Raw genomic sequence first — 19,546 nt, 5'->3', positions numbered from 1 at the left:
GTAAACATACATGTGCATGTATCTTTATAGCAGCCTGATTTATAATCCTTCGGGAATATACCCAGTAATGGGATCACTGGCTCAAATGGTATTTCTAGTTCTAGATGCTTAAGGAATCGCCACACTGTCTTCCACAATGGTTGAACTAGTTTACACTGCCACCATCAGTGTAAAAGCGTTCCTGCTAGTTTACACTGCCACCATCAGTGTAAAAGCATTCCTGTTTCTCCACATCCTCTCCAGCACTTGTTGATTCCTGACTTTTTAATGATCGCCATTCTAACTGGTATGAGATGGCATCTCACTGTGGTTTTGATTTGCATTTCTCTGATGACCAATGATGGTGAGCGTGTTTTCATGTGTCTGCTGGCTACATAAATGTCTTCTTTTGAGCAGTGTCTGTTCATATAATTTGCTCACTTTTTGATGGGTTTGTTTGTGTTTTTCTTGTAAATTTGTTTAAGTTCTTTGTAGACTCTGAATATTAGCCCTTTGTCAGATGGGTAGACTGCACAAATTTTCTCCCATTCTGTATGTTGCCCATTCACTCTGATGGAAGTTTCTTTTGCTGTGTAGAAGCTCTTCAGGTTAATTAGATCCCATTTATCTATTTTGGCTTTTGTTGGCATCGCTTTTGGTGTTTTAATCATAAAGTCCTTGCCCATGCCTATGTCCTGAATGGTATTGCCTAGATTTTCTTCTAGGGATTTTATGGTTTTAGGTCTAACAATTAAATCTTTGAATTAATTTGTGTCTAAGGTGTAAGGAAGGGATCCAGTTTCAGCGTTCTACATATGGCTAGCCAGTTTTCCCAGCACCATTATGAAACAGGGAATCCTTTCCGCATTTCTTGTTTTTGTCAGGTTTGTCAAAGATCAGATGGTTGTAGATGTGTGGTGTTATTTCTGAGGCCTCTGTTCTGTTCCTTTGGTCTATATCTCTGTTTTCGTAGCAGTACCATGGTGTTTTGGTTACTGTAGGCTTGCAGTGTAGTTTGAAGTCAGGTAGCGTGATGCCTACAGCTTTGTGCTTTTTGCTTAGTATTGTCTTGGCAATGTGGGCTCATTTGTGGTTCTATATGAACTTTAGAGTAGTTTTTTCCAGGTCTGTGAAGAAAGTCATTGGTAGCTTGATGGGGATGGCATTGAATCTATAAAATACCTTGAGTAGTATAGCCATTTTCACAATACTGACTGTTCCTGTCCGTGAGCATGGAATGTTCTTCCATTTGTTTGTGTCATCCTTTATTTCGTTGGGCAGTGGTTTGTAGTTCTCCTTGAAGAGGTCCTTCACATCCCTTGTAAGTTGGATTCTTAGGTATTTTATTCTCTTTGTAGCAATTGTGAATGGGAATTCACTCATGATTTGGCTCTCTGTCTGTTATTGGTGTATAGGAATGCTTGTGATTTTTGCACATTGATTTTATATCCTGAGACTTCGTTGAAGTTGCTTATCAGCTTAAGGAGATTTTGGGCTGAGATGATGGGATTTTCTAAATAAACAATCATGTCATCTGCAAATGGACAATTTGTCTTCCTCTTTTCCTAATTGAATACCATTTATTTCTTTCTCTTGCCTGATTGCTCTGGCCAGAGCTTCCAACACTATGTTGAGTAGGATTTGTGAGAGAGGGCATCACTGTCTTGTGCCAGTTTTCAAAGGGAATGCTTCCAGTTTTTGCCCATTCAGTAAGATATTGACTTTGGGTGTGTCATAAAGAGCTCTTAATATTTTGACCTACGTTTCATCAATACCTAGTTTATTGAGAGTTTTTAGCATGAAGAACTGTTGAATTTTGTCGAAGGCCTTTTCTGCATCGATTTGATATATTCACGTGGTTTCTGTCGTTGGTTCTGTTTATGTGATGGATTACACTTATTGATTTGCGTATGTGGAACCAGCTTTGCATCCCGGGGCTGAAGCCGACATGATCGTGCTGGATAAGCTTTTTGATGTGCTGCTGGATTTGGTTTGCCAGTATTTCCCTGAGGACTTTTGCATCGATGTTCATCATGGATATTAGTCTAAAATGCTGTTTTTATTTTGTTGTGTCTCTGCAAGGCTTTGGTATCAGGATAATATTGGCCTCATAAAATGAGTTAGGGAGGAGTCCCTCTTTTTCTGTTGATTGGAATATTTTTAGAAGGATTGGTACCAGCTCCTCTTTGCACCTCTGGTAGAATTTGGCTGTGAATCCATCTGGTCCTGGACTTTTTTTGTTTGGTAGGCTATTGATTATTGCCTCAATTTCATAGCCTGTTATTGGTCTATTCAGATTTTCAACTTCTTCCTTGTTTAATCTTGGGATGGTGTATGGGTCCAGGAGTTTATCCGTTTCTTTAGATTTTCTAGTTTATTTGCGTAGAGGTCTTTATAGCATTCTCTAATCGTAGTTTGTATTTCTGGGTGATTGGTGGTGATATCCCCTTTATCGTTTTTTTATTTTGAATTCTTCTCTCTTTTCTTCTTTATTAACCTTGCTAGCATTCTATCAATTTTGTTGATCTTTTAAAAAACCAGTTCCTGGATTCATTGATTTTTTGAATGATTTTTTTGTGTCTGTATCTCATTCAGTTCTTCTCTGATCTTAGTTATTTCTTGCCTTCTGCTAACTTTTGAATTTGTTTGTTCTTGCTTCTCTAGTTCTTTTAATTGTGGGATGTTAGTGTGTTGAGTTTAGATCTTTTCTGCTTTCTCTTGAGGGCATTTAGTGCTATCAGTTTCCCACTACACATTGCATAAATGTGTCCCAGAGATTCTGGTATGTTGTGTCTTGGTTCTCATTGGTTTCAAAGAACATCTTTATTTCTGCCTTCATTTCATTATTTACCTAGCAGTTGCTCAGGAGCAGGTTGTTCAGTTTCCATGTAGTTGTGCAGTTTGGAGTGAGTTTCTTAATCCCGAGTTCTAATTTGATTGCACCGTGGTCTGAGAGACAGTTTGTTGTGATTTCTGTTCTTTTACATTTGCTGAGGAGTGCTTTACTTCCAACTATGTGGTCGGTTTTGGAGTAAGTGCGATGTGGTGCTGAGAAGAATGTATATTCTGTTGATTTGTGGTGGAGAGTCCTGTAGATGTCTATTAGGTAGACTTTGTGCAGAACTGAATTCAAGTCCTGGATATCCTTGTTGACTTTCTGTCTGGTTGATCTGTCTAATATTGACAGTGTGGTTTTAAAGTCTCCCACTATTATTGTGTGGGAGTCTAAGTCTCTTTGTAGGTCTCTAAGGACTTGCTTTATAAATCTGTGTACTCCTGTATTGGCTGCATATGTATGTAGGGTAGTTAGCACTTCTGGTTGAATTGACCCCTTTACTGTTATGTAATGGCCTTCTTTGTCCCTTTGATCTTTGTTCCTTTAAAGTCTGTTTTTTCAGAAACTAGAATTGCAACCCCTGCTCTTTTCTGCTTTCCATTTGCTTGGCAGATCTTCCTCCATCCCTTTATTTTGAGCCTATGTGTGTCTCTGCACGTGAGATGGGTCTCCTGAATACAGCACACTGATGGGTCTTGACTCTTTATCCAATTTGCCAGTCCATGTCCATTAATTGGGGCATTTAGCCCATTTACAATTAAGGTTAATATTGTGCACATGTGAGTTTGATCTTGTCATTATGATGTTAGCAGGTAATTTTGCCTGTTAGTTGATGCAGTTTCTTCCTAGCATCAACAGTCTTTACAATTTGGCATGCTTTTGCAGTGGCTAGTACCAGTTGTTCCTTTCCATGTTTAGTGCTTCATTCAGGAGCTCTTGTAAGGCAGGCGTGGTGGTGACAAAATCTCTCCACATTTGCGTGTCTGTAAAGGATTTTATTTCTTCTTCACTTATGAAGTTTAGTTTGGCTGGATATGAAATTCTGAGTTAAATTCTTTTCTTTAAGAATGTTGAATATTGGCCCCCACTGTCTTCTGGCTTGTAGAGCTTCTGCCGAGTGGTCCGCTGTTAGTCTGATGGGCTTCCCTTTGTGGGTAACCCGACCTCTCTCTCTGGCTGCCCTTATCACTTTTTCCTTCATTTTAACCTTGGTGAATCTGAGAATTATGTGTCTTGGGGATGCTCTTCTCGAGGAGTACCTTTGTGGTGGTCTCTGTGTTTCTTGAATTTGAATGTTGGCCTGCTTTGCTAGGTTGGGGAAGTTCTCCTGGATAATATCCTGAGGAGTGTTTTCCAACTTGGTTCCATTCTCCTCGTCAGTTTCAGGTACACCAATCAAACGTAGATTTGGTCTTTTCACATAGTCCCATGTTTCTTGGAAGCTTTGTTCGTTTCTTCTTACTCTTTTTTCTCTAAACTTCTCTTCTCGCTTTATTTCATTAAACTGATCTTCAATCACTGATACCCTTTCTTCCACTTGATGGAATTGGCTGTTGAAGCTTGTGCCTGCATCACATAGCTCTCATGCCATGGTTTCAGCTCCGTCAGGTCATTTAAGGTCTTCTCTACACTATTTATTCTAGTTAGCCATTCGTCTAATCGTTTTTCAAGGTATTTATCTTTCTCACGATGGGTTCAAACATCCTCCTTTAGTTCAGAGAAGTTTGTTATTACCGACCTACTGAAGGCTATTTCTGTCAGCTCGTCAAAGCCATTCTCCGTTCTGTTGCCGGTAAGGATCTGTGATCCCTTGGAGGAGAAGAGGTGCTTGGTTTCTAGAAGAGGTGCTTGGTTTTTAGAATTTTCAGGTTTTCTACTCTGGTTTTTCCCCATCTTTGTGGTTTTATCTACCTTTGGTCTTTGGTGTTGCTGACTTATAGTTGGGGGTTTTGGTGTGGATGTCCTTTTTGTTGATGTTGATGCTATTCCTTTCTGTTTGTTAGTTTTCTTTCTAGCAGTCAGGTCCCTTAGCGGCAGCTCTGTTGGTGTTACAGAAAGTCCACTCCAGGCGCTGTTTGCCTGGGTATCACTGGTGGAGGCCGCAGAACAGCAAATATTGCAGAACAAGAAATGTCGCTGCCTGATCCATCCTCTGGAAGCTTTGTCCCAGAGGGGCACCCAGCTGTATGAGGTGTCAGTCGGCCCCTACTGGGAGGCGTCTCCCAGATAGACTACCTGGGGGTCAGGGACTCACTGAGGAGGCAGTCTGTCCATTCTCCGAGCTCAAACACCATGTTGGGAGAACCACTGCTCTCTTCAGAGCTGTCAGACAGGGAGGTTTAAGTCTGCAGAAGTTTCTGCTGCCTTTTGTTTAGCTATGCACTGCCCCTAAAGATGGAGACTAGAGGCAGTAGGCCTTGCTGAGCTGCGGTGGGCTCCACCCAGTTTGAGCTTCCCTGGCTTGTTTACCTACCCAAGCCTCAGCAATGGCGGACACTCCTTTTACTGCCTGGCTACTGCCTGACAGGTCGATCTCAGACTGCTGTGCTAGTGGTGAGCAAGGCTCCATGGGCATGGGACCTGCTGAACCAGGCGTGGGATATAATCTCCTGGTGTGCTGTTTGCTAAGCCTGTTGCAAAAGTGCAGTATTTGGGTGAGAGTGTCCTGTTTTTGCAGGTACCGTCTGTCACAGCTTCCCTGGCTAGGAAAGGGAAATCCCTTGACCCCATGCACTTCCCAGGTGAGGCGATGGCGTTCCCTGCTTCGGCTTGCCCTCCGTGACTGCACCCACTTTCTAACCTGTCCCAGTGAGATGAACCAGATACCTCAGTTAGAAATGCAGAAATCCCACATCTTCTGCGTCTATCATGCTGGGAGCTGCAGACTGGAGCTTTTCCTTTTCTGGGATCTTGAAACGGAATCTCTTTTTTCTCCATCAATTATCTGGACCATTCTGATTTTCCCTTTAGGAATAGCTTATGAAAAGCGTACAGTTTGGTTCTCTGAATCTATAATTGTGCGTAGAAAAAGATGATTGCCAAGTAATAGGAGTTTAGGAAAACTTTCTCATAATCTTTGTTTCTTAATCGACCTAAGTCTCTCTGTCAGTCTTCCAAGGGGCATATAGATTGTGAAACTCATTTAGCCATATGTCATGTGACCTTCAGAACCACGAGAGGCATCAAGAAAATTGCTCAAGGAAATGCAAAGAGCTTGAGGGCTTTTTCCTTTCACTGACTTAAAAATGAGATGCAGCTAACAATAAGATGGGAATACAGTAGAAAGGAAGCGATGACTAAGAAGTGATATAAAAATGTATCTGGTGGGCATGGTGGTGAACACCTGTAGTCTCAGCTACTCGGAAGCCTGAGGCAGGAGGATTGCTTGAGCCCAGGAGTTCTGGGCCATAGTGTGCTATGCTGTTCAGATGTTCACACTAAGTTTGGCATCAATATGGTGACCTCCTGGGAGCGGGGCACCACCAGATTGGCTAAGGAAGGGTGAACTGACCCAGGTCGGAAATGGAGCAGGTCATAAGTAACTCCTGTGCTGATCAGTAGTGGGATCGTGCCTGTGAACAGTTACTGCATTTCAGCCTGGGCAATATAGCGAGACCTCATCTCTTACATTAAAAAAAAAAAAAATGTGTTCATCCCGGAGAGCTGCAGCAAATATTCCTCACCAATGAATCTGTTTATTGTGCTTTGGCATTTTCAGCTTTATCTATTTAACTCAGACTGTTGGAACTTACAATTCTATCGTGACCACTTTAAATATTTTTCAACAACAAGCATATACACTTTAATATATGTGTTTTACTGTGTGTGGAATCATGATCTTTTATTTCTTTTTAAAGAAAAAAACCCAAAGAGGTAGCAAGTCAAAGCCTTCCTTGCAATCAGAGGATGCAGAGGATGCAGATGAGCTTTTAAGAGTCCTGAGCACAGACCTTGAATTTCTTGATTTGGATCAAATCAGTCCTGAAGATCAACAGATTAGTTCCCCTGCAAGGCAGCCCTTGAAAGAACTTGAGGAGAAAACTGACCAGATGCCCCAAGATGAACTGGGACGAGAAAGAAGGGACTTGGAGCCAGAAAGCAGAGAGGAGGGACAAGAAAGGAGAGTATGTGACATAAAGTCCAAAGCAGGGATCTCCCGGCAGTCATTGATGTCCAGCACCACAGACGACATTCTGTTTCAAAAGGATGAAAGTGCCTGGGTGTATCCCTTGGTAAGTGTAATGCTTTTAAATCTCCCCCAGTGCTTTGAGAGTATTGTGCAATAGGGGAATTTTATGTGTGTGTGTGGGGGGGGGGGAGGAAATACCACCAGAAGGATACTTTTTAAACTAATAATAGACTTGTGTCTTTTTTTGGATGCAGTCTCTCTGTGTCGCCCAGGCTGGAGTGCTGTGGTATGCTCTTGGCTCATTGCAGCCTCTACCTCCCAGGTTCAAGCAATTCTTGTGCCTCTGTCTCCTGAGTAGCTGGTATTAGGAGCATGAACCACGACATCTGGCTAATTTTTGTATTTTTAGTAGAGAGGGGTCTCACCATGTTGGCCAGGTTAGTCTTGAACTCCTGACCTCAGGTGATCCACCTGCCTCAGCCTCCCAAAGTGCTGGGATAACAGGCATGAGCCACCGCTCCCGGCCTAGACTTGTGTCTTTTAAAGTTCATTTAAGAGCTCCGACTGGAACATGTGTGACTGAACATGAACTCGAGAGCTGCATCTGGATTCAATGGTGTTGCTCAGCAGACAGGAAATTCCAGACATAGTTTGTCTGTTGCATAGGGTGCTATGTCACGTGTGAGATTCAAAGTCCATTCTGCGCCCCTCCCCAGCTTCCTCCTCCCCCTTTACTTCTCGCTTCTTCTCCCTCTTCTTCCCCTCCCCTCCCCTTTCCCTTTTCTCTCCTTCCCTCCTATCCTCTCTCCTTTTCCTCTCTCACATTGTAAACTTCCTCCTCCATGCCACCGATTTCACCCCTTCCCCTTCTTGCCTCACCTCTTCTGCCTTGATACCTTTTTTTTTTTTTAAAAAAGTATACTTTAAGTTCTAGGGAACACGTGCGCAATGTGCAGTGTTTTGACATAGGTATACATGTGCCATGTTGGTTTGCTGCACCCATTAACTCGTCATTTATATTAGGTATTTCTCCTAATGCTATTCCTCCCCCTGCCACCACCCATGACACGTCCTGGTGTGTTATGTTCCCCGCCCTGTGTCCATGTGTTCTCATTGTTCAATTCCCAACTATGAGTGAGAACATGCGGTGTTTGGTTTTCTGTCCTTGTGACAGTTTGCTCAGAATAATGGTTTCCAGCTTCATCCATGTCCCTACAAAGGACATGAACTCATCCTTTTTTATGGCTGCATAGTATTCCACAGTGTTTATGTGCCACATTTTCTTTATCCAGTCTATCATTGATGGACATTTGGGTTGGTTCCAAGTCTTTGCCATTGTGAATAGTGCCACAATGAACATACGTGTGCGTGTGTCCTTATAGTAGCATGATTTATAATCCTTTGGGTGTATACCCAGTAATGGGATAGTTGAGTCAAATGGTATTTCTAGTTCTAGATCCCTGAGGGAAAGTCACACTGTCTTCCACAATGGTTGAACTAGTTTACACTCCCACCAACAATGTAAAAGTGTTCGTATTTCTCTACATCCTCTTAGGGACCTGTTGGTTCCTGACTTTTTAATGATCGCTGTTCTAACTGGTGTGAGATGGTATCTCATTGTGGTTGTGATTTGCGTTTCTCTGATGACCAGTGATGATGAGCATGTTTTCATGTGTCTGTTGGCTGCATAAATGTCTTCTTTTGAGCAGTGTCTGTCATATCCTTTGCCCACTCTTTGATGGGGTTGTTGTGTTTTTTTTGTAAAGTTGTTTAAGTTCTTTGTAGACTCTGGATATAAGCCCTTTGTCAGATGAGTAGATTGCACACATTTTCTTCCGTTCTGTAGGTTGCGTGTTCACTCTGATGGTAGTTTCTTTTGCTGTGCAGAAGCTGTTTAGTTTGATTAGATCCCCTTTGTCTATTTTGTCTTTTGTTACCATTGCTTTTTGTGTTTTAGTCATGAAGTCCTTGCCCATGCCTGTGTCCTGAATGGTATTGCCTAGGTTTTCTTCTAAGGTTTTCATGGTTTTAGGTCTAACAATTAAGTCTTTGAATTAATTTGTGTCTAAGGTGTAAGGAAGGGATCCAGTTTCAGCGTTCTACATATGGCTAGCCAGTTTTCCCAGCACCATTATGAAACAGGGAATCCTTTCCGCATTTCTTGTTTTTGTCAGGTTTGTCAAAGATCAGATGGTTGTAGATGTGTGGTGTTATTTCTGAGGCCTCTGTTCTGTTCCTTTGGTCTATATCTCTGTTTTCGTAGCAGTACCATGGTGTTTTGGTTACTGTAGGCTTGCAGTGTAGTTTGAAGTCAGGTAGTGTGATGCCTCCAGCTTTGTGCTTTTTGCTTAGTATTGTCCTGGCAATGTGGGCTCATTTGTGGTTCTATATGAACTTTAGAGTAGTTTTTTCCAGGTCTGTGAAGAAAGTCATTGGTAGCTTGATGGGGATGGCATTGAATCTATAAAATACCTTGAGTAGTATAGCCATTTTCACAATACTGACTGTTCCTGTCCATGAGCATGGAATGTTCTTCCATTTGTTTGTGTCATCCTTTATTTCATGGGGCAGTGGTTTGTAGTTCTCCTTGAAGAGGTCCTTCACATTCTTTTTAAGTGGGATACCTTGGTGTTTTATTCTCTTTGTAGCAATTGTGAATGGGAATTCACTCATGATTTGGCTCTCTGTTTGTCTGTTATTGGTGTATAGGAATGCTTGTGATTTTTGCATGTTGATTTTGTATCCTGAGACTTTGTTGAAGTTGCTCATGAGTTTAAGAAGATTTTGGGCTGAGATGATGGAATTTTCTAATTATACAGTCATGTCATCTGCAAACAGGGACAATTTGTCTTCCTCTTTTTCTAATTGAGTACGCTTTATTTCTTTCTCTTCCCTGATTGCCCTGGCCAGAGCTTCCAACACTATTTTGAATAAGAGTGGTAATAAAGGGCATCACTGTCTTGTGCCAGTTTTCAAAGGGAATGCTTCCAGCTGTTGTCCATTCAGTATGATATCAGTTGTGGGTTTGTCATACATAGATCTTATTATTTTGAGATATGTTCCATCAATACCTAGTTTATTGAGAGTTTTTAGCATGAAGTACTGTTGGATTTTGTCGAAGGCGTTTTCTGCATTGATTTGAGATAATCATGTGGTTTCTGTCGTTGGTTCTGTTTATGTGATGGATTACGTGTATTGATTTGTATATGTTGAAGCAGCCTTGCATCCCTGGGATGACGCTGACTTGATCGTGGCGGATAAGCTTTGTGATGTGCTGCTGGATTCGGTTTGCCAGTATTTTATTGAGGATTTTGGCATCAATGGTCATCAGGAATATTGGTCTAAAATACTGTTTTTATTTTGTTGTGTCTCTGCCAGGCTTTAGTATCAGGATGATGCTGGCCTCATAAAATGGGTTAGGGAGGATTCCCTCTTTCTCTATTGATTGGAATACTTTCAGAAAGATTGTTACCATCTCCTCTTTGTACCTCTGGTAGAATTTGGCTGTGAATCCATTTGGTCCTGGACTTTTTTTGGTTGGTAGGCTGCTGATTATTGCCTCAATTTCATAGCCTGTTATTGGTCTATTCAGAGATTCATCTTCTTCCTGCTTTAGTCTTGGGAGGGTGTATGTGTCCAGGAATTTATCCATTTCTTCTAGATTTTCTAGTTTATTTGCATAGAGGTGTTTATAGTATTCTATGATGTTAGTTTGTATTTCTGTGTGATCTGTGGTTATATCCCCTTTTTCATTTTTTGTTGCATCTATTTGATTCTTCTCTCTTTTCTTCTTTGTTAGTCTTGCTAGCATTCTATCAATTTTGTTGATCTTTTCAAAAGACCAGCTCCTGGATTCATTTATTTTTTTGAAAGGATTTTTTTGTGTGTCTCTATCTCCTTCGGCTTTGCTCTGATCTTATTTATTGCCTTGTGCTAGCTTTTGAATTTGTTTGTTCTTGCTTCTCTAGTTCTTTTGATTGTGATGTTAATGTCGATTTTAGATCTTTCCTTCTTTCTCTTGTGGGCATTTAGTGCTGTAAATTTCCCTCTACACACTGCTTTAAACGTGTCCCAGAGATTCTGGTATGTTGTGTCTTTATTCTCATTGGTTTCAAAGATCATCTTTATTTCTGCCTTCGTTTCGTTATGTACCCAGTAGTCATTCAGGAGCAGTTTGTTCTGTTTCCATGTAGTTGTGCGGTTTGGAGTGAGTTTCTTTTTCCCGAGTTCTAATTTGTTTGTATTTTGGTCTTAGAGATAGTTTGTTGTGATTTCTGTTCTTTTACATTTGCTGAGGAGTGCTTTACTTCCAACTATGTGGTCAGTTTTGGAATAAGTGTGATGTGGTGCTGAGAAGAATGCATACCCTGTTGATTTGGGATAGAGAGTTCTGTAGATTTCTATTAGGTCTGCTTCATGCAGAGCTGAGTTCACGTCCTGGATATCCTTGTTAACTTTCTGTCTCATTGATTTGTCTAACATTGACAGTGGGGTGTTAAAGACTCCCATTATTATTGTGTGGGAGACCAAGTCTTTTTGCAGGTCTCTAAGGACTTGCTTTATGAATCTGGGTGCTCCTGTATTGGGTCCATAATATATGGTAGTTAGCTCTTCTTGTTGAATTGATCCCTTTACCATTACGCAATGGCCTTCTTTGTCCATTTTGATCTTTGTTGGTTTAAAGTCTGTTTCATCAGAGACTTGGATTGCAACCCCTGCTCTTTTTTGCTTTGTGTTTGCTTGGTAGATCTTCCTCCATCCCTTTATTTTGAGCCTACATGTGTCTCTGCACGTGAGACGGGTCTCCTGAAGACAGCACACTGATGGGTCTTGACTCTTTATTCAATTTGCCAGTCTGTGTCTTTTAATTGGGGCATTTAGCTCATTCACAGTTAAGGATAATATTGTTACGTGTGAATTTGATCCTGTCTTTATGATACTAGCTGGTTATTTTGCCCATTAGTTGATGCAGTTTCTTCCTAGCATCGATGGTCTTCACAATTTGGCACGTTTTTTTGCAGTGGCTGGTACCGATTGTTCTTTTCCATGTTTAGTGCTTCCTTCAGGAACTCTTGTAAGGCAGGCGTGGTGGTGACAGAATCTCTCCACATTTGCTCGTCTGTAAAGGATTTTATTTCTTCTTCACTTATGAAGCTTAGTTTGGCTGGTTATGAAATTGTGGGTTGAAAATTCTTTTCCTTAAGAATGTTGAATATTAGCCCCCACTCTCTTCTGGCTTGTAGAGTTTCTGTCAAGAGATCCACTGTTAGTCTGATGGGCTTCCCTTTGTGGGTAACCCGACCTCTCTCTCTGGCTGCCCTTATCACTTTTTCCTTCATTTTAACCTTGGTGAATCTGAGAATTATGTGTCTTGGGGTTGGTCTTCTCAAGGAGTACCTTTGTGGTGGTCTCTGTTTTTCTTGAATTTGAACGTTGGCCTGCTTTGCTAGGTTGGGGAAGTTCTCCTGGATAATATCCTGAGGAGTGTTTTCCAACTTGGTTCCATTCTCCCCGTCAGTTTCAGGTACACCAATCAAACGTAGATTTGGTCTTTTCACATAGTCCCATATTTCTTGGAAGCTTTATTCGTTTCCTGTTACTCTTTTTTCTCTAAACTTCTCTTCTTGCCTTATTTCATGAAGTTGATCTTCAATCACTATTACCCTTTCTTCCAGTTGAGGAAATCGGCTATTGAAGCTTGTGCATGCGTCACATAGTTCTCATGCCATGAGTTTTCAGCTCCGTCAGGTCATTTAACGTCTTCTCTACACTGTTTATCCCAGTTAGCCATTCATCTAATCTTTTTTCAAGGTATTTATCTTCCTCATGATGGGTTCGAATATCCTCCTTTAGCTCGGAGAGGTTTGTTATTACTGACCTTCTGAAAGCTATTTCTGTCAGCTCGTCAAAGTCATTCTCCATCCAGCTTTGTTCTGTTGCTGGAGATGAGCTGTGATCCCTTGGAGGACAAGAGGTAGTCTGGTTTTTAGAATTTTCAGCTTTTCTGCTCTGGTTTCTCCCCATCTTTGTGGTTTTATCTACCTTTGGTCTTTGATGTTGGTGACCTACAGATGGGGTTTTGGTATGGATGTCCTTTTTGTTGATGTTGATGCTATTCCTTTCTGTGTGTTAGTTTTCCTTCTAACAGTCAGGTCCCTGAGCTGCAGGTCTGTTGGAGTTTACTGAAAGTCCACTCCAGATGCTGTCTGTCTGGGTATCACCAGCGTAGGGTGCAGAACAGCAAATATTGCAGAACAGCAAATGTTGCTGCCTGATCCTTCCTCTGGAAGCTTTGTCCCAGAGGGGCACCTGCCTGTATGAGGTGTCAGTCGTCCCCTACTTGGAGGTGTCTCCCAGATTGCCTACCTGGGGGTCAGGGACCTACTGAGGAGGCAGTCTGTCCATTCTGTGAGCTCAAACACCGTGCTGGGAGAACCACTGCTGTCTTCAGAGGTGTCACACAGGGAGGTTTAAGTTTGCAGAAGTTTCTGCTGCCTTTTGTTCAGCTATGCTCTGTCCCCAGAGATGGAGTCTAGAGTCAGTAGGCCTTGCTGAGCTGTGATGAGCTTTGCCCGGTTTGAACTTCCCAGGCTTCTTTATTTACCTACCCAAGCCTCAGCAATGGTGGGCACCCCTTTCCCTGCCAGGCTGCTGCGCTAGCAGTGAGCAAGGCTCCATGGGCATGGGACCTGCTGAACCAGTCGTGGAGTATAATCTGCTGGTGCAGTTTGCTAAGACCATTGGAAAAGTGCAGTATTTGGATGGGAGTGTCCCATTTTTTCCAGGTACTGTCTGTCACGGCTTCCCTTGGCTAGGAAAGGGAAATACTCCGACCCCTCACACTTGCTGGGTGAGGCATTTCCCCATCCTGCTCTGGCTTGCCCTCCGTGGGCTGCACCCCCTTTCCAACCAGTCCCAGTTAGATGAAGCAGGTACCTCAGTTGGAAATGCAGAAATCCCCCGTCCTCTGCGTCTGTCATGCTGGGAGTTGCAGACCAGAGCTGTTCCTATTCGGGCTTCTTGGAACGGACTCTGTTTTTTCTGTATCAATTATCTGGTCCATTCCAATTTTCCACTTCGGAATAGCTTATGAAAAGCATACAGTTTGATTCTCTAAATCTGTAATTGTGTATAGAAACAGATGATTTGTAAGCAATAGAGTTTAGGAAAACTTTCTCATAATCTTTGTTTCTTAATCAACCTAAGTCTCTCTGTCAGTCTTCCAAGTGGCATGTGGATTGTGAAACTCATTTTGCCATATATCATGTGACCTTGAGAACCAGGAGAGGCATCAAGAAAATCTATAAAGGAAATGCAATGAGCTTGAGTGCTTTTTCCATTTACTGACTTAAAAATAAGATGTAGCTAACAATAAGATGGGAATACAGTAGAAAGGAAGCAATGACTGAGAAGAGAGATCAAAAGGCATCTGGTGGGCATGGTCGCAAACACCTGTAGTCTCAGCTACTCTGGAGCCTGAGGCAGGAGCATCTGTTGAGCCCGGGAGTTCTGGGCCATAGTGTGGTAGGCCGATCAGGTGTTCACACTAAATTCAGCATCCGTATTGTGACCTCCTGGGAGCAAGGCACCACCAGATTGACTAAGGAAGGGTGAACTTGGCCCAGGTCGGAAATGGAGCAGGTCATAAGTAACTCCTGAGCTGATCAGCAGAAGGATCGCGAATGTGAACAGCTACTGCATTCCAGCCCGGGCAACATAGCGAGACCTCATCTCTTACAAAAAAAAAAAAAAAAAAAGCATCCAGCCCTGGGAGCTGCAGCAAATATTCCTGGCCAATGAATCTGTTTATTGTGCTTTCATGTTTTCAGGTTTATCTGTTTAACTCAAACTGTTGGAACTTACAATTCCATTGTGACCACTTTAAATATTTTTCAACAAGTATATACACTTTAACATATATATTTTACTGTATGTGGAATCATGATCTTTTATTTCTTTTTAAAGAAATCCCAGAGACATAGCGAGTCAGAGCCTTCCTTACAATCAGAGGATGCAGAGGATGCAGATGAGCTTTTAAGGGTCCTGAGCACAGATCTTGAATTTCTTGATTTGGATCAAATCAGTCCTGAGGAACAGCAGATTAGTTCCCCTGCAAGGCAGCCCTCGGGAGAACTTCAGGAGATAACCCACCAGATGCCCCAAGATGAACTGGGACGAGAAAGAAGGGACTTGGAGCCAGAAAGCAGAGAGGAGGGACAAGAAAGGAGAGTATGTGACATCCAGTCCAAAGCAGGGATCTCCCGGCCATCACTGATGTCCAGCACCACAGACGACACCCTGTTTCAAAAGGATGAAAGTGCCTGGGTGTATCCCTTGGTAAGTGTAATGCTTTTAAATCTCCCCCAGCGCTTTGAGAGTATTGTGCAATAGGGGAATTTTATGCATGTAGAGGGTGGGGAAAATACCACCAGAAGGAGACTTTTCAAACTAATAATAGACTTTTGTCTTTTTTTTTTTTTTTTTTTTTTTTTTTTTTTTTTGACAGAGTCTCTCTGTCACCCAGGCTGGAATGCAGTGGCACGATCTTGGCTCACTGCAGCCTCCACCTCCCAGGTTGAAGTGATACTTGTTCCTCAGTCTCCTGAGTAGCTGGAATTAGGGGCATGAGCCACCACACCTGGCTAATTTTTGTATTTTTAGTAGAGAGGGATCTCGCCATGTTGACCAGATTGGTCTTGAACTCCTGACCTCAGGTGATCCACCTGCCTCGGCCTCTCAAAGTGCTGGGATTATTACAGGCATGAGCCACTGCTCCTGGCCTAGACTTGTGTCTTTTAAAGTTCATTTAAGAGCTCCGACTGGAACATGTGTGACTGAACATTAACTTAAGAGCCGTATCTGGGTTCAATGGTATTGCTTACAGGTAGGAAATTCCAGACATAGTTTGTCTGTTGCATAGGGTGCTATGTCACGTGTGAGATTCAAAGTCCATTCTGCGCCCCTCCCCAGCTTCCTCCTCCCCCTTTCCTTCTCACTTCCTCTCCTCTTCCCTTCCCCTCCCCTTTCCCTTTTCTTTCCTCTCCTCCTGTCCCCCTCCTTTTCCTCTCTCACACTGTAAAATTCCTCCTTCGTGCCAGCAATTCCGCCCCTTCCCCGTCTTGTCTCACTTCTTCTGCCTTGATGTATTTTTTTTTTTTAATTATACTTTAAATTGCAGGGTATATGTGCACAATGTGCAGGTTTGTGACATGGGTATACATGTCCCATGTTGGATTGCTGTACCCACTAAGTTGTCATTTACATTAGGTATTTCTCTTAATGCTATCCCTCCCCCTTTCCCCCACCCCATGACAGGTCCTGGTGTGTGACATTCCCCACCCTGTGTCCAAGTGTTCTCATTGTTCAATTCCCAACTATGAGTGAGAACATGCGGTGTTTGGTTTTCTGTCCTTGTGACAGTTTGCTCAGAATAATGGTTTCCAGCTTCATCCATGTCCCTGCAAAGGACATGAACTCATCCTTTTTTATGGCTGCATAGTATTCCACAGTGTTTATGTGCCACATTTTCTTTATCCAGTCTATCATTGATGGACATTTGGGTTGGTTCCAAGTCTTTGCCATTGTGAATAGTGCCACAATGAACATACGTGTGCGTGTGTCCTTATAGTAGCATGATTTATAATCCTTTGGGTATATACCCAGTAATGGGATAGTTGAGTCAAATGGTATTTCTAGTTCTAGATCCCTGAGGGAAAGTCACACTGTCTTCCACAATGGTTGAACTAGTTTACACTCCCACCAACAATGTAAAAGTGTTCGTATTTCTCTACATCCTCTTAGGGACCTGTTGGTTCCTGACTTTTTAATGATCGCTGTTCTAACTGGTGTGAGATGGTATCTCATTGTGGTTGTGATTTGCGTTTCTCTGATGACCAGTGATGATGAGCATGTTTTCATGTGTCTGTTGGCTGCATAAATGTCTTCTTTTGAGCAGTGTCTGTCATATCCTTTGCCCACTCTTTGATGGGGTTGTTGTGTTTTTCTTGTAAAGTTGTTTAAGTTCTTTGTAGACTCTGGATATAAGCCCTTTGTCAGATGAGTAGATTGCACACATTTTCTTCCGTTCTGTAGGTTGCGTGTTCACTCTGATGGTAGTTTCTTTTGCTGTGCAGAAGCTGTTTAGTTTGATTAGATCCCCTTTGTCTATTTTGTCTTTTGTTACCATTGCTTTTTGTGTTTTAGTCATGAAGTCCTTGCCCATGCCTGTGTCCTGAATGGTATTGCCTAGGTTTTCTTCTAAGGTTTTCATGGTTTTAGGTCTAACAATTAAGTCTTTGAATTAATTTGTGTCTAAGGTGTAAGGAAGGGATCCAGTTTCAGCGTTCTACATATGGCTAGCCAGTTTTCCCAGCACCATTATGAAACAGGGAATCCTTTCCGCATTTCTTGTTTTTGTCAGGTTTGTCAAAGATCAGATGGTTGTAGATGTGTGGTGTTATTTCTGAGGCCTCTGTTCTGTTCCTTTGGTCTATATCTCTGTTTTCGTAGCAGTACCATGGTGTTTTGGTTACTGTAGGCTTGCAGTGTAGTTTGAAGTCAGGTAGTGTGATGCCTCCAGCTTTGTGCTTTTTGCTTAGTATTGTCCTGGCAATGTGGGCTCATTTGTGGTTCTATATGAACTTTAGAGTAGTTTTTTCCAGGTCTGTGAAGAAAGTCATTGGTAGCTTGATGGGGATGGCATTGAATCTATAAAATACCTTGAGTAGTATAGCCATTTTCACAATACTGACTGTTCCTGTCCATGAGCATGGAATGTTCTTCCATTTGTTTGTGTCATCCTTTATTTCATGGGGCAGTGGTTTGTAGTTCTCCTTGAAGAGGTCCTTCACATTCTTTGTAAGTGGGATACCTTGGTGTTTTATTCTCTTTGTAGCAATTGTGAATGGGAGTTCACTCATGATTTGGCTCTGTTTGTCTGTTATTGGTGTATAGGAATGCTTGTGATTTTTGCACATTGATTTTGTATCCTGAGACTTCATTGAAGTTGCTTATCAGTTTAAGGAGATTGTGGACTGAGGCAATGGGGTTTTGTAAGTATACAATCATGTCATCTGCAAACAGGGAGAATTTGACTTCCTCTTTTCCTAATTGAATACCGTTTATTTCTTTCTCTTGCCTTGAATGCCCTGGCCAGAGCTTCCAACACTATTTTGAGTAAGAGTGGTAATAGAGGACATTCCTGTCTTGTGCCAGTTTTCAAAGTGAATGCTTCCAGTTTTTGCCCATTCCATATGATATTGGCTGTGGGCTTGTCATAATTAGCTCTTATTATTTTGAGGTACGTCCCATGAGTACCTAGTTTATTGAGAGTTTTTAGCATGAAGGGCTATTGAATTTTGTCGAAGGCCTTTTCTGCATCTATTTGAGATAATCGTGGTTTCTGTCATTGGTTCTATTTATGTGATGGATTACGTTTATTGATTTGCATTTGTTGAAGCAGCCTTGTATCCCAGGGATGAAGCCGACTTGATCATGGTAGATAAGCTTTTTAATGTGCTGCTGGATTCGGTTTGCCAGTATCTTATTGAGGGTTTTTGCATTGATATTCATCAGGAATATTGATCTAAAAATCTTTTTATTTTGTTGTGTCACTGCCAGGCTTTGGTATCAGGATGATGCTGGCCTCATAAAATGAGTTAGGGAGGATTCTCTCTTTTTCTATTGATTGGAATACTTTCAGAAGGATTGGTACCGTCTCCTCTTTGTACCTCTGGTATAATTTGGCTGTGAACCATCTGGTGTTGGACTTATTTTGGTTGGTAGGCTATTGATTATAGCCTCAATTTCACAGCCTTTTATTGGTCTATTCAGAGATTCAACTTCTTCCTGGTTTAGTCTTGGGAGGGTGTATGTGTCCAGGAATTTATCCATTTCTTCTAGATTTTCTAGTTTATTTGCATAGAGGTGTTTATAGTATTCTCTGATGGTAGTTTGTATATCTGTGTGATTGGTGGTGATATCCCCTTTATCGTTTTTTATTGAGTCTATTTGATTCTTCTCTCTTTTCTTCATTAGTCTTGCTAGCATTCTATCAATTTTGTTGATCTTTTCGAAAAACCAGCTCCTGGATTCGTTGATTTTTTGAAGGGCTTTTTTTTGTGTGTCTGTCTCCTTCAGTTCTGCTCTGATCTTAGTTATTTCTTGCCTTCTGCTAGTTTTTGAATGTGTTTGCTCTTACTTCCCTAGTTCTTTTAATTGTGATGTTAGGGTATCAATTTTAGATCTTTCCAGCTTTCTCTTGTGGACTTTTAGTGCTATAAATTTCTCTCTACACACTGCTTTAAATGTGTCCCAGAGATTCTGCTACATTGTGTCTTTGTTCTCGTTGGTTTAAAAAAAAAATCTTTATTTCTGCCTTCATATCCTTATTTACCCAGTAGTCATTTAAGAGCAGATTTTTCAGATTCTATGTAGTTGTGCGGTTTGGAGTGAGTTTCTTAATCTCGAGTTCTAATTTGATTGCACCATGGTCTGAGAGACAGTTTGTTGTGATTTCTGTTCTTTTACATTTGCTGAGGAGTGCTTTACTTGCAACTCTGTGGTCAGTTTTGGAATAAGTGTGATGTGGTGCTGAGAAGAAT

General features: G+C 41.8%; 1 protein-coding gene across 7 annotated transcripts in view; it reads left to right on the top strand.

The window, feature by feature from the left end:
• Window positions 1-19,546, top strand: part of CCDC144A (coiled-coil domain containing 144A) — a 108,099-nt gene that overhangs the window by 22,724 nt on the left and 65,829 nt on the right. For 4 of the 7 annotated variants that reach the window (XM_050763856.1, XM_050763859.1, XM_050763857.1 and 1 more), the window contains 2 exons: window positions 6,673-7,047; window positions 14,910-15,281. In XM_050763856.1, the coding sequence (XP_050619813.1) occupies window positions 6,673-7,047; window positions 14,910-15,281 (747 nt within the window). The remainder of the gene's footprint in view (window positions 1-6,672; window positions 7,048-14,909; window positions 15,282-19,546) is intronic. The other 3 variants (XM_050763860.1, XM_050763861.1, XM_050763858.1) reach the window with 1 other exon arrangement.

Source organism: Macaca thibetana, chromosome 16, assembly GCF_024542745.1.
Source record: "Macaca thibetana thibetana isolate TM-01 chromosome 16, ASM2454274v1, whole genome shotgun sequence".
Taxonomy (NCBI): domain Eukaryota; kingdom Metazoa; phylum Chordata; class Mammalia; order Primates; family Cercopithecidae; genus Macaca; species Macaca thibetana.
This window is presented reverse-complemented; position numbering and strand designations above follow the sequence as displayed.